The 14,847-nt window shown below is 39.7% G+C and overlaps 2 protein-coding genes across 2 annotated transcripts in view; both read right to left on the bottom strand.

Moving 5' to 3' along the window:
- Positions 1–2,063, bottom strand: part of birc6 (baculoviral IAP repeat containing 6) — a 90,091-nt gene extending 88,028 nt beyond the window's left edge. Inside the window, exon 1 of the mRNA XM_063874736.1 lies at positions 1,658–2,063. Coding sequence (XP_063730806.1) covers positions 1,658–1,868 — 211 coding nt within the window. The 5' untranslated portion in view covers positions 1,869–2,063. The remainder of the gene's footprint in view (positions 1–1,657) is intronic.
- Positions 2,064–6,219: 4,156 nt separating this feature from the next.
- yipf4 (Yip1 domain family, member 4) lies at positions 6,220–14,504 on the bottom strand. The gene is made up of 6 exons (XM_063874951.1): positions 14,254–14,504; positions 11,582–11,735; positions 9,523–9,694; positions 7,886–7,963; positions 7,693–7,806; positions 6,220–7,266 (listed from the first exon to the last, which is right to left on the bottom strand). Exons 1-6 carry the CDS (start codon positions 14,309–14,311, stop codon positions 7,129–7,131), a joined length of 714 nt encoding a protein of 237 aa, XP_063731021.1. The 5' UTR covers positions 14,312–14,504; the 3' UTR covers positions 6,220–7,128.
- Positions 14,505–14,847: the final 343 nt, after the last annotated feature.

Genomic DNA, 14,847 nt, shown 5'->3' with positions numbered 1-14,847 from the left:
ACTGTGTGTGGCAACACTGTTTACAGTCAACAGCCTCATTAACAACAACTTGGATACTTATTGAGCCATGGATTCTTAATCACAGTAAACACTTCATATGGAAACAGGTGCTAACCAACAATTGCTAGCCTAAATGTATGTTTATATTTTACTTTTGTCCAAATGATATAAGGCAGGCTGAACGTTTTTTATAAATACCAACATCCATCAGCAGCTTCACACAATTTATGATGTAAACCATTTTAAACAACCAAACCAAGTGTGTTTATGAAATTCTTTCAAGCTTTTTAAAGAAAAGCGTTTTGCCCCATGTTATGATGTGTAAACAGAGCAGAGGACTGTGATCAGCTTTGCAGGTAGCAGGCGGGTTTGGAGCACAGCTTGTGAAAGGAAATTCCGAGTCTTTGGAAACTTTGTATGTTATGTACATGTCAGTACATTGTGACTGTACTGTGCGTGCAGATTTGCAACACAAACAAGACAAGTGTTAGGCTGGTTGTTTGACTGAATTATCCAAAAAAGCAAATATTGCTTGATTCCACCCAGTGGTGTAGAGTAGCCAAGCACATTTACGCAATACTTTAAGTACAATTTTGAGGGGCTTTTTTTTTCCTACTTAGTACTTCTACCCCACTACAGAGGTCAATTGTGTACTTTTACTCTAGTACATTTATGTATTACCTTTAGTTACTTTACAGATCTGGATTAATGATGGTAAATATAATCAGCCCTTAAATCAGACTTTAGTTCACCTGCAGTAAATTCAGCAGCTACCCTGCAGTATACAGAGTCATTCAAACTAGCTGCACCTTTACCAGCTCTGAGAACACTTTAATGATCAATCATTATAAAACATATCAGAGATATTATTCTGAAATGGACCAATCAAACAATGACTACTTTTACTTTTGGAACTTTAAATATAAGTTGATGCTAATACTTATCTACTTTCTAGTGACGTTTTGATTGCATAAGTTTGACTTGTAACAGAGTATTCCAACACTCTGGTACTCCTACCTTTACTTAAGTACAAGATCTGAGTACTTCATCCAACTCTGATTAAAGCAAACTTCAGCATCAAGTCAGCTTACTTTCCGCATCAAACCGATGCTTTCAAATGACTGACAGTAAACACCACAGGCTGTGGAGTTAAGCAGCGAAAGTGCCGCTTGCTAGCTTGGTTGCTGTCACAGTAACTCCCATTAGCATAATGTAACGTTACTACCTTCAAGTAGCTAACATTAGGTTTCTACATTATTGCCCAGACATCAAGTGTCATTGTAACGACATATCGTGACTGACCACTAGAATGACAGGAACTGTCAGGAAAGGTTGCCCGGCTAACTAGCGCTGTGCTAAGTTAACCAGTTAGCTATTAGCTTGCATGGTTTATGACATAACTGTGGTAAACAGGAGCAAACACAGGCGTTAGAGAAACACTACTGTACATTTGAAAATAAACCGCTCAACATCCAAAGACGGTATACAAGCACAGCCAAAAGGAATCCTGTACAAGTAATGTAACTAGGCCCAAATAACACTACTAGGAACAGCTAGCGCTAGCCTGTGTCGTGTTTAGCGTTAGTGTGTGTTGACAACCAGAGGCTGGTTTCTCACACTGTTTGTGTCAGGGCTGACAGACGACTCAGATGCTTACCGTGCAACGCTGAAGCCTGGAGAATGGCCCCCGAAGTGCCGTCTATTACTTTAATGCTGCCGCGGCTGGTGACGGCCAGGATAGCGTTGAGGGCCGGGTGGTAGGAAAGGCTTCGCAGGCCCTCCTCGTCGCATCGCAGGCAACCGTCTCTCAGTACAATCCAGTCTGAAGAGGTGGAGGAGCCGGAGCCCGGCGAGGCCGCGGCCGCCATCTTTCCTTATTTTTCCCTTCCCTTCCTTTCTGGCGTTTGTAATGAACCGACGATGCAATAATACTGGTAATTTTATAAGACTATCTGCGAACTATTACTCCTCTGCCACTGCTGACTCCTTCTGCGGCTTCTTCTCCTCCGCCCGATACCGCAGCAGTGGCTATTCACCATCAGCGCTGAGGAACTCCAGGCTAGGCTTTCTGTCAGTTACACGATAGGTAAACGGAGCTAGCGTATCTCTTTGCCACTTCCCGCGATAACACCAAGAGAACACGAGAATAGAGGCTGCAATACATAATAAGACCATCAAAATAATAGCTCTGGCTCTGCAATGAACAACCGTGAACAACAAGTAGCCTTAGGTTACCATGGTTCTTTTATTGTGCTGATAGTTGTATATAGAACAAGTTATAGAACACAACAAATTACTTAACACAGTGTTGAATTAAAACCTTTAAAAAAGAGACAGACCGAGTTCTATTTCTTATTGCTATATTTTAAAAGTGGAGCTTTTACACTTGTTATAGTTCTTTTTATAGATTAAATAAAAGAAAAGGAAATACAGCCGGAACACCATGATTTATCCATAAAACTAATCCAGCAACGTATTTTATAAATGAAAATGAAAAGGTTTTGTCTGCTATACTCAATGAGATTGTGATTGGGGCAGGAGGCACATTTATGAAACAGAAAGAGATATAATATAAATGTACTGATGTTTTTAATTTTTAATTCAGGGTAGGTTACCCAAATTTCACTCCACCACTTTTTGACATGTGCCATCACCCCTAAAATCCAGCTTTATATAACCTCCCTTATTAACATGCTTTGCATACATCATCCTGCTAAAGCTCTCCTTTCTAATGACAGCAGCCTGTACAGTTGTGCTCTGTACTGTGAAGGGCATTTTACAACGAATAAAGGCAATTAAAATCATTAATCAAACTTCAAACAAGAGTGTTGGAAGTGGATTCTCATGAGATTTAGTATGCACAATCATGTTCCCTTCAGGAACAATTGTAATGTGATGCTCTGCTGACTCATAACTTCAATTAAGAATTGTATTTTACAATACTGGTTTATATCAAAGTAACTGCACAACTAAGGATATTCCCTTCAACCACAGCTGTTCTTTATGTTAAGGGACATCAGAATCATAAAAAAGATTGAGGTACTGTTATCATGTTGTTATAATGTTAAACACCAAAGCTGCAATCGTTAGCATGTTAGCATTGTCATTGTGAACATGTTATGCAACAAGCCTCACAGAGCCCCCAACAGGACTGTAGTTGTGTGGCAGCTTGTGAAACAGCCTGGACTCTTGAGTTAACAGGACTGGTATGGTGCATTGTGACAGCATTAACTGCACTGTAGCTGTTTTCCAGGTGAACATGTAATCACTCACATACGTGATGATTTTAAAGACACAGGGCAGTTGTGTTCCATCACTGGATGTGGCTCATACCTGGAATCTACTTTCCTCTATGAAGCAACATATAGCAGCTACAGGGTCCTAAAGGTTCTGGATCAATGAAATCAGAAAAGAGAACACAAAGTCAAAGTCATCTTTTTCGTTAATCTCCTGTTTGTGTGATACAGACAGGGTGATCAAAATGCTGTTTCTCACAACGCGAGGAATAAAATACAAATATATACACATGTATATACACATACATAATCAATCATAAACATGTATATACATATGCACATATTAAGAGGCACATATAAAAGGCACAACATTCAATATTTACAAAATAACAAAATAACAGTCGCTTCAAAACAGATGAGGATGAATAAATTGCAACAGTAGAAATATGTACGGTAGTGCAAATGACTTTCAATAGCAGCATAGTAAAAAAGTGTCTGGTGCTGTGTGTGTGTGTGTGTGTGTGTGTGTGTGTGTGTGTGTGTGTGTGTGTGTGTGTGTGTGTGTGTGTGTGTGTGTGTGTGTGTGTGTGTGTGTGTGTGTTAAAATCCTGGTCCAGGTGGGGACAGGTGGGAGGGAGGGGAGAGGGTTCAGCCTCCTGACAACCTGCTGGAAGAAGCTGTTTTTCAGTTGGGTGCTGCGGAACCTTCTCCCTGAAGGTAGGAGGGTGAAGTAGCAGTTGGAGGGATGGGAGGGGTCACCCACAATGCCGAGTGCTTTGGGGAGAGGCAGGTGTTGTAGAGGTTCTGGAGTGATGGGAGTGAAGCACCAATGATCCTCTCAGCAGTGTTGATGATGCGCTGCAGGGTCTTGGAGGCGGTGCAGCTTCCAAACCACACAGTGATTCATCTGCTGAGGATGCTCTTGATGGCACCTCGGTAGAAGGTGTGCACGATGGGAGTGGGGGGTCCTGCTCTCTTCAGTTTGTGGATCAAGTAGAGGCACTGCTGAAGATTCTTGGCCAGTGACATGGTGTTGTTCCTCCTGGAGAGGTCCTCTGTGATATTCACCCCCAGGAATTTGGTGCTGCTCACCTGCTCCACAGCAGCACCATTGATTGTCAGTGGGTGGGGGTGTTGGGTTGAGGTTCTCCTGAAGCCAACAACAATACCTTTTGTTTTCTCCACATTAAGGAAGAGATTGGTATCTTTGCACCACGTGGCCAGCTGGTTCACCTCCTTCCTGTAGTGGGTCTCATCGTTGCTGCCCACTACTCTTGTGGTTTTGCTGTTTTAGTTGTGCCTTTCACAAGTCAAGAATGTTTTGTATTGTTCAGAAACTGAGGGAAGACTTTGGGAGAATTACATGATGGAAGCATAAAAATATCCTGAAAATTGAAAGAATGGGAAAGAAACAGAAAGAAGCGCTCTTCTACATCCTGCTCATCTATTCTCTCAGACTGAGGCTCATATCTCTTTGCTGATGTGTTAGCCAATGCTGAGAAGGGATCGTACATCCAGGACATGGTGAAACTCACTCCAGCACGTGCACTTCCCTCTGCATCAACCAGTCAGCTTGCTGCTCCCTCAATACAAACACGTTTGCAATCCTGGCTCCAAAATGGTGAAAAGAGCCCCCCATTGATATCAGGACAGCAGAAAGTCTATAAATATTCAGTCTAAAACTGAACCCCTCCTGTTTCACTTGTACCTTATCCATTAAATAAAAAAAAAAGAGATAGCACTGAAAGAGTTTAGCCCATTTGAAACTACATCACCAGCACATACAATGTATTTGGCTTATCTGAAGCAAATGAACCTGCACGTTCCTGGTTGTTCTGGGTTGTTATCTCTATGGTTTATTGCAGTTGCTTCGGATAAAAGTGTCAGCTAAATGAAATGTAATATAAGATCTGAATATTTCGTCAAAATAAAATTATCAAATTGCCTCAGAACCTTTCCCTTCCGCTTCTAAATCTCTTGGCTGCTGACCGGCATAATTAAATGTAATGAGTCAATGACATCCTCCACTGATTTCACCTGCTATGTTTCTCCATCTCAGATCTTGATTATGGGATGTGACTGTATGAAACATTAGTCACTACACTACACGAGCACTCAGTAGCAACCTTCCTAATTAAGAACAACCTGTGTCCAAGTGAGCCAACTGTTCACCTCTTTTCTGACTGAATTTCTTTTCAGAAAGTATTTTCATGCAAAACATGAATGATTTGCATGCAGTACTGTATAGTTTACTATGACATATTACATTTTGATGCTGTTTGTTTTCATTGTGTGCATGTTTTGTTTATAGAATTAGCTTACCACTAGGACACGAGCACAGACTGTAGGCCTACAGGAGGTTGGGCTGCTGTTTCGAAGCCTTGAGGGTGGTGTTCTGGCCGTCCCAATCTAATTATTTTGGAACCATATCTGACACAAGAGGGTGGAGCAAAACATTAAAATCGTACCAAATCTGAACGATGTATGACCAAAACCGCCACGACACTGTAACGCATACCCAGCTTTATCGTTGTTTTTTATCTAAAGGGGGCCTTCATTTACAAAATGAAAACTATGCTTTAGGTTCTTCCAGGTGAACGTTTTTTTAGGGACTTGGTATGCTGGAAAATTAATCAAAATTGGAACATGCTTCAGAATCGGGATATAAAGTGTATAAGTTGTTCAGAAAATGTGGCACTATAGTTCTTATCTGTAAGATCAGTTCAAACATTTATTTTTATATATATATTAAAAGTACATTTCAAGTTTGGCCCTAACCTTTCTTGCTTTTTTGTGGAATGCTGTTGCTGTGTAAAGGCAAGCTTTTTGCATATTTCACCATGTCACAGGAAGCTTTACAAACAGGGAACTCTACATGGTCTGACCCAAATTTCACATTTTTGGTAAGTGTAGAGACTTCAGCATGTCCATATTGAATTACAGCCGTAGCAGCACCTACTGAGCAGAGAACGTCAGCCTCATCTGACAAAGATCATTTAATTTCGCTGGTTTACATGTTCTACAGTGGATATACACCAACAGGGGAATTAGTGGCTGCTCTATAGCGCCCCACAGTGGACATCTCAGAGGGCACATATACCTCATGATGACTTAACAGTTTTTAATGGGATGTTTTGGATGAATGGAACCTGTTGCAGTATACACAACTGTTTAAGATATTAGTTTGGCCAACTGTGTTAATCATTTGAAAAACTCAGCCAGGAACAGAAGGAACAAATAACTATTCATTTACTGAAATTATTGATCAAATGATTTGGTCTCTGTATTAAATGGGAACCGGGGTGAAAAAACAAGGCACCATATTCAGCAGATATGGTTTCAATATCACTCCAACTTCTCCATGTGACCCACTTCAGCTGCTGAAATCCATAAATTAAGAAAACACGTCTGTGAAAAATGAAAAGCATAAATGGGAGTTTTCATTCATTCAGCGCATAGCAATGAAAAAGTTATGCAAAACAATCTTTTTTTAGTACCATCCCATTATTTTCATCAATTCTTCTTTGAGCATGAATATATGCACTACAAAAATGTGGCATCAAATTCTTCATAGGGATAATTAATAAAAATGAAATAATTTAACTAATATATAACCCTGCAACTTCTGCCTGGTGTTTTAGGAGACGTCTGCATCCTGTTTAAGGGGTTAGGCTAAGCTGTAAAAGCATACACATTTTAATTGACCAAAGACAAGAGACACCTATATACAATGATATATATTTCCTACTCCCCACCTTCTACAATTTAACAGTTTAAAAAGAAATAAACACCTTTTAAAAAAAATCTTGTTCCATTGTTTCCATTTGACCCAACCTCCCCCATGCTCCAGGGTCGATGTCCATGAAAATGTCCAAAAGTGAAGCTCATCCAGTCACACACCAGTATATAATGATAGGAAGTAGATGTACAAAAGGAAAATTGGATATATGAGGAGGGGCTTCTTGGTTTTGAATTCATCTCCGACGAGCAGTGACGCCGCGCTGTAAGCAGCCCAGAACACTCCGAACAGCTGAAAGATAGGAGCACACGATACCAGAAATATGACATTTATTCATCAATCTCAGAGGTTCCACATCACTCAGATAGCAAGAGGTTGTTCAAATGTTCATTGTGAATTGAGTTAATCTGGGGCTGATGTATTACAAAGTATTTTACTATGTTTACATGTCCATTATTTATAATAATTTATGTTGTTTTTATTTTTCTCTTTTTAATTATTGTTCACTGCAACAAAAACAAAATACACGAAGAATAAGAAAAAAAAACTTTCGCTGGAAATAAAATGCCAATAAAAGAAGGTCAAAAATAAAACACATTTTTTATTAACATTCCTCTTCTCATACCAGAAACAGGTTTTCTTAGGTGCCCTTTATCCTCACATACAACACAGCGTTCAGGAAGGATTCAGGTCCTTCATTTTACACGTTTGACTCACTTTGATTAGTGTAGAAACCATCTCAAACCCTCCAATCACCAAGAGTAACGGAGCGATAACGATGAGAGGCAGAAGGGAATATCCTATCACTCCAAGAACCTGGCCGAAGGAAACCTGCTCAGAAGAACAAGGGGGCTCCATGAGAACAGGTTCCAGTGATGACTGAGGAGATGACTGTGTGTCCGCTGCTTACCTCACCACCCAGAACACGAGCCAGCAGGAAGATTGTTAGTGAGCCAAATATCCAGATGGTGATGATCCAAGACACGACCTGCCAAATAAAAGCTTTGACAGTTCAGCATCAACACTGAAAACTTGTGACTACAACAACTCCCTGACCTGCATATTATCAACAATAGGTACTAAAGAACTGATCCATGTCACATGTTCTACTTACGCCCAAAGTTATTTCATTTTTGGCAGGGCTATTTTGACACTATGTCTAAAATATTAAAACATTGCCCCTTTATTGCAGCATGGTGGCCTGCAAGACTAGTATTTTCTATTTAGTATATTTCTACTTATTTTATAAAAGGAATTTTTCACCTCAGTTAGCCACCTTAGCATTTACATCATTGGTAGCAACTAGCAAGAAGGCTACTTCTGCTTTGGTGGAAATCTGAGCCCCATCCACCTCTCAATGGCTGCAGGATGTTATGAACTTCCTCAAATTGGAAAAGATCAGGTACAAGCTGAAAGGAAACTCAAAGACATTTTAGAAGTCTAAAAGTTCCCCCTCTAGTTATTCTTTTTTAATTAGTCATCTATTTAAGGGGGATTCTGTCTGTTTTGTTGTATTTAACAAAACAGGGGTAGTATTGAAGCTTCCTGTAATAAGAAAACCAAACCCAGAAAATGTGAAACACGTTTGTATTGTCTGTTAAATCTGCACTCCTTAAAAAAGACATACAAATAATAAACAGCTCCACACATATGACTTTAAATTCAGTATGATGTCTTCAATTTGAAGTTGTGCTTTATAAATTTAGCATACGAGTGAAACAGAGGCGCCTTCATTAGCTTCAGCTGTATTTTGTTCTGAACAGTGAGTGAGGAAAAAGCTCTTTCCCGCTGCAGGAACTAAACTACCACAGATTCTGTCTTTGTGTCCACTGTTCTCTGCACGCCTTGCTACATTATACATTCGGCACTTCTCAGGAGCTGACGCCAATGGAAATGAAGTTTTCGGGGACTTTCAGATATTAGCTGTATTATACACACTGATCCGATGTTTTGTTAAATCACAACAAGGATGGTGGATTACACCTTAAAATCAAAGGTAGTGCCACCATTGTATTACTGGGTTTGTATGGAGCAGGACGACATCACATAGAGAAAAGTATTACTCACACCCCCACAGGGACAGAACACGGGGAAATAAAAAGGACGAAAAAGGAAAATAATAATAGATTCAATTTATATAGCGCCTTTCAAGGGACCCACGGCCGCTTTCCATGTTGTGAGGACACACAGAAAACAAACAAACAAAGTAGGGCAAATAAAAGAGTAGAAAAAAAGTAAATAAAGTACAATAAATGCAGTGGTAGTGGAAGCAGGGGGGACTAAGATGGGTTTGTTCTCCTTTTTCACATCCATTTCCTTTAACTGCCAAACCGCAAATACAAATAGCCTCCGATATTTGATCTCACCGTCGGCTCATCGTGTATGTCCAAGATACACCAGTTGGTAAAATAAATAAAAAAGTAAAGAAGCCTCACAACATTTAAAAAAACAAACAATGTACAGCTGTGTCCTGCAATGGAATTGTTGGAAGCATGGCTGAATGTATGAATGTGGATGACACAGTGCTCATCGTAGTGTCCTTCTCACCCTGAACTGTCCGTAGATGGAGATCATGGAGAAGAGCAGCACCACGGCCAGAGGACCCCAGAAGTCTGGGTTGTCCCTGACCACCTGCCGGTTGAAACCCAGAGACGGCATGGGCATCAGCACACAGCGGATTTTGTAATAGATGTCCTTCAGGTCGATGTCCAACTCCTCCCTTCACAGAGACAAAACAACATTCATCATCAGAGCTGTTCAACTGTTTATTGATGAGGGACCAGTCAGTTGTCTCTGCATCTAACATCAGCCACTTTTTGGATTCTGTGTAGATAATAATTGGGATGTGGCATAAAGTAAAACATGCTTTATAAGTGCTTCAGCAGCAGCACCTGACTCACTGTTCAATCACTGTTTCAAAGGGCTGGGAGAGATGAACTAAAGTCAGCATCAAAGCTAATCGTCACCTTCTCCTCTGTGACAATAAACAAACAATATCTTATTTAATACATCTGTGCACATGATTCTCCATCCTGTCTGTGGAGCTGCTAAGTTACTGTAGTGAACAACTCACAGAAAATCATTGAAATGACAGGTAGCATTAACGAGACGCATTTAGCTGTAACAAACTCTTATCTGATAATATCTAGATGATAAGTAATATAACTAATACATTTGAAAAGTTCAAGTTGTCTTATTATTTCATCAGCAGGATGTTTGATGTATATAGAGATCATATTTGGAACATTTGTGTTCAGAGTGGACAGACAGGCTCCCTTTCTGCTCTGGGGTACCCCTGTAGCTATCACTGAGTTTAACCTCTGTCATTATATTAAGCTGCAGGTAATACACTAATAATCTCAGTTGTGCTTTGTTCTTAAGGAGCTGTAAAATGTTTTCCGTGACGAATCATACTGAATATTCACATTAATGGTTCACTGCGGACCTGACTCCACTCTGAAAGCTAGCCTAGCTGCCTGTCCTGAACGCAGCACACCTCTCTCAACAATGTCAACTGAACCAAACAGCACCGACTGGTTTAATTCAGGGACTGCAGTTCCCTCTCTAGGGTTCCCCTTGCTGTTGTAATGTCAGGTGACTGACAGGGAAAGGTGTCGTCCTGTTTGAAGGAGGGAATTACTCAAATATGTTTAGTTACATTACAGTGGTGTGTTCATAAAATGAGTTGGTCTATTCCAAACTGTAATTACTTACTAATCTTTAATGCAAATACTACATGTCGCTAACTTTTAATGTAAATAGTTTTGATTGTTTACATTTGGTTTACAGATGCTGCTGGCCTATCAAAGTACACTAACTTCATTGATATATGTTAATCTGCATATTAATACTGTATATTTCATTAGAAATACTCTAGGTATACATTTTTTATTGGTGATATGTATATACTATATGTACTGTTTTTCTTTTTATGTACCTGTAGCATTAACAGTTTCTCTGGTTTTACCATTTATAGGTATGTCTTTGAGGTTTTGGGTATTCTATAAACTACTGACAACATTTCTCTGTGTTGGAATTCAACAGACACGGGAATGGCTGCCATACATGTAAAGATAAAGATTTAAGAACAATTAGGAGGGGTCTCTTAATTTTTTCCAGAGCTGTTACTGTTTATTTTTTATTTTAACTCATGTGCATTGCTTGTCTACATGCTACTGTGACTAAATAATTTCCCAAACTAGGATCAATAAAGTATATTTTGTCTTAATTGACTTTTCAATTATTTGCCCAGCGTTACACTTTCTTAATCATATTCAACAGCTGCATGGCCATGATGTGTGTAATAATGTCATCACACTGCGTCCACTCTTGATTAGAGATTACCTGCTGATACTGGTGTTAACTTAAAGCCTAATTGTACCTAACTAATCAACTAGAACGCACTGGCTATAGGCAGGTCGTCTCTGTCACTCTGTAGAAGGTTTGTAGCCACTAAAGGCTTGTGTGAGCTACAGCCAGATAGTCACACACTACCCACTGGCTTGGAACATTTGATCCATAACAAAAAGCATGCTGCTGTTGAAAAAACATAGATCTGAGTCCTTTTTTTTTTTTTAAAGCACGAGTTTAAAAAACAGTAACTCACAGCAGAGGTTTGCTCTCTTCACTCTCATCCTCCTCCACCTCCAGCAGCCAGCCGTAGCCTCGCTGCCTCAGGAAGGTGGTGGCATACGGGTCTTTCCCATTCTCACTGCCCAGGTTCAGCTTGATGTCCGGAGCACTGATGGTGCCGCTGAGCTCTGTGGACAACATGTTTGCTTGTTTGAGTGGTGAGGCACAGGGAAAACATTAAGTACTAGGATGTGTGAAGAAATACCGCAGACACAGTATGAATGTTTAACAGCTGTTTTGTCACAGTTGTTTAACTCCATCTCGCACAAGACCAACTAATATCAGTTCCCCCATTATATATTCCCTTTTGAGAAAATAACCATCTCACTCAGTACTGGAGAAGAAAAGAACCATCCACCTGAACTAAAGCTGAAACCATTAAGTAATCAATAATCATTAATGTGAGTGTTTGCTGCTGTTTCTTGTAAATGGTATATATTTGGGTTTGTACTGTTGTTTGCACAAATAAAGGCAATTTAAAGACAGCACCTCGGTTTCTCGAAAATGCAGGTGGCAACTTTTCTGTGTTATTTTATCATGTAGACTAAATGAGTGATCAACTAATCGAAGATTGTTCATTTGATTTTTCCCATTTATTTATTCATGCAGGGGGAGTTTTACCAATCAGCTTAACATGACACAGGTACACAATGGCACCTGGAAGCTGTGTGTGTCATTCACTTATTATCAATGTATAAAATGTAGTTATGTTTACTGCTACTTCTTCGCCCTGCTCTATAGGTTTTGGAAACATATACTTGAATATCTTGCATATAGTACCATCATTGTACAGCATTTATTCAGGAAAATGTAGTAAATATTGTAGTTCTTTTTTTAGTGTCTACTCTCAGTTCGAATCAACTCGGTTTAATTTGCAATATTATTTCCACTCTCTTCACTCCAGAGGAGCGATCTCTCTCTGCTCTGTGTGCGGCGGGGCGGGGCAGCTCGCTCACAGTGTAGTGCACACACACAGATCTGCCGGGGACGGAGAAAACAGAGCATTCAAAAATGACACTCAATACAGCTTGATGTGGACAATGCTCGTTTGTAATCGCGGAAATATGAGCAATCTGGCCAAACGGCATCATGCAGACTGCGCCTGCCGTAACGCGTAGCTCCGTCGCCCCAATTACGAGTCACGTTACCATGTCAGGTACGCAGAGATGGGAGAAGTACTCAGGTCTGTTACTTGAGTAAAAGTAGAAGTACTCAGATGTTGTACTTGAGTAAAAGTAGAAGTACTCAGGTCTTGTACTTGAGTAAAAGTAGAAGTACTCAGATGTTGTACTTGAGTAAAAGTAGAAGTACTCAGGTCTTGTACTTGAGTAAAGTAGAAGTACTCAGATGTTGTACTTGAGTAAAAGTAGAAGTACTCAGGTCTTGTACTTGAGTAAAAGTAGAAGTACTCAGGTCTTGTACTTGAGTAAAGTAGAAGTACTCAGGTCTTGTACTTGAGTAAAGTAGAAGTACTCAGGTCTTGTACTTGAGTAAAGTAGAAGTACTCAGGTCTTGTACTTGAGTAAAGTAGATGCACCAGAGTGTAGGAATACTCTGTTACAGTAAAAGTCCTGCATTCAAAATGTTACTCAAGTAAAAGTACAAAAGTATTAGCATCAAAATCCTCTTAAAGTACAGACAGTAAAAGTAGTCATTATGCAGATTAGACCAATTTCAGAACAATATATCTGATGTGTTTTATAATTATTGTTAAAACCTTAACGATACCCATCCCTAACAAAGAGTCTATTTTATGTTATGTCTGTTTTTACTGTATTTAACTATATTACTATACCTTAACTCTCTCAGAGCTGGGAGAAGTACTAAGATGTTGTACTTGAGTAAAAGTAGAAGTACTCAGGTCTTGTACTTTAGTAAAAGTAGAAGTACCAGAGTGTAGGAATACTCTGTTACAGTAAAAGTCCTGCATTCTAAATGTTCCTCCAGTGAAAGTAGAAAGTACTCTCATCTAAATGTACTTAAAGTAGCGACAGTAGAAGTAGTCATTGTTTGATTGGTCCATTTCAGAATAATTTCTCTGATATGTTTTATAATGATTGATCATTAAAGTGTTCTCAGAGCTGGTAAAGGTGCAGCTAGTTTTAATGGCTTTGTATACTGCAAGGTAGCTGCTGAATTTACTCCAGGTGGAACTAAAGTGTGTAGTACAAGTTCCTCAGAATTGCAATTAAGTACATTAGCTGAGTAAATCTACTTAGTTACTTTTCACCACTGAACTCCCCCAACTACATCAGGTGTTGGCCAGAGTAAACAACAGTGTTATATTGTGGCCATTTCTATACTGCATTACCATTGAGCTTTATTTCAAGAATAACGTGTGTCTTTAATAGCAACACAGCCTGAACAGTGAGTTATATCAAATAAAGCTTACATTGTTTTAATGGTATTTGTAAGCTAGCTTCGTGAACGACACGTATCAGTCGGCTACCCATTAGCATAGCTAAACGATAGCTGGCACATTTAAATAGATTGTTTAATATTACAAAGAGCCCACTGTCTGAATGAATTCGTAGGTTGGTAAATGCACTAATTTAAAATGAATAAAAAGGAAAACGTAACGTAACACTGGTGAGAGGTTAGCTCTTCTGAGGCCTGCTAGCTGTGGAGCTCTGCTGGTTAGCCTACCTTCAGCTTCTGTCGAAGAGACGAACGTAAAGTCTCCATTGGTGGGAGGAAACTGCATGCTTAATGTTATATTAATGCCACGCGCTTTAGGTAAAGAGATATGACATTTAGCTAAGAGGTTGGTGAGCTATGCCGAGAAGAGTTGTTAACGCTGTCATTGACCCCAGCTCATCAGTAAAGTTAAACTATCGCATTTTGTTTTCGTTCAGTCCCACTTCTCCTCTGCGGTGAAAGCAGGAAGTGCAGAGGAAAGTAGACACGTCTTATGATGCATTCAAGTCGTGACATAAAGCTGGAATATGGGACTTGTTTATTACAAAGTACTTATGATGCATTCGAGGTGTGATATTAAGCTGGAGTATGGGAATTATTTATTAAACAGTAAACGCGTTTTATTATGCATTCAATTCAAAGATTCAAAGGCTTTATTGTCATATGGGCAGTAGCTACAGTGTTGTTATGGCAATGAGAATCTTGTCCCAAGCCCCTCCAACTATCTATCTATCTGTCTGTCTGTCTGTCTGTCTGTCTGTCTGTCTGTCTGTCTGTCTGTCTGTCTGTCTGTCTGTCTATCTATCTATCTATCTATCTATC

The sequence above is a fragment of the Eleginops maclovinus genome, chromosome 22, assembly GCF_036324505.1.
Source record: "Eleginops maclovinus isolate JMC-PN-2008 ecotype Puerto Natales chromosome 22, JC_Emac_rtc_rv5, whole genome shotgun sequence".
Taxonomy (NCBI): domain Eukaryota; kingdom Metazoa; phylum Chordata; class Actinopteri; order Perciformes; family Eleginopidae; genus Eleginops; species Eleginops maclovinus.
This window is presented reverse-complemented; position numbering and strand designations above follow the sequence as displayed.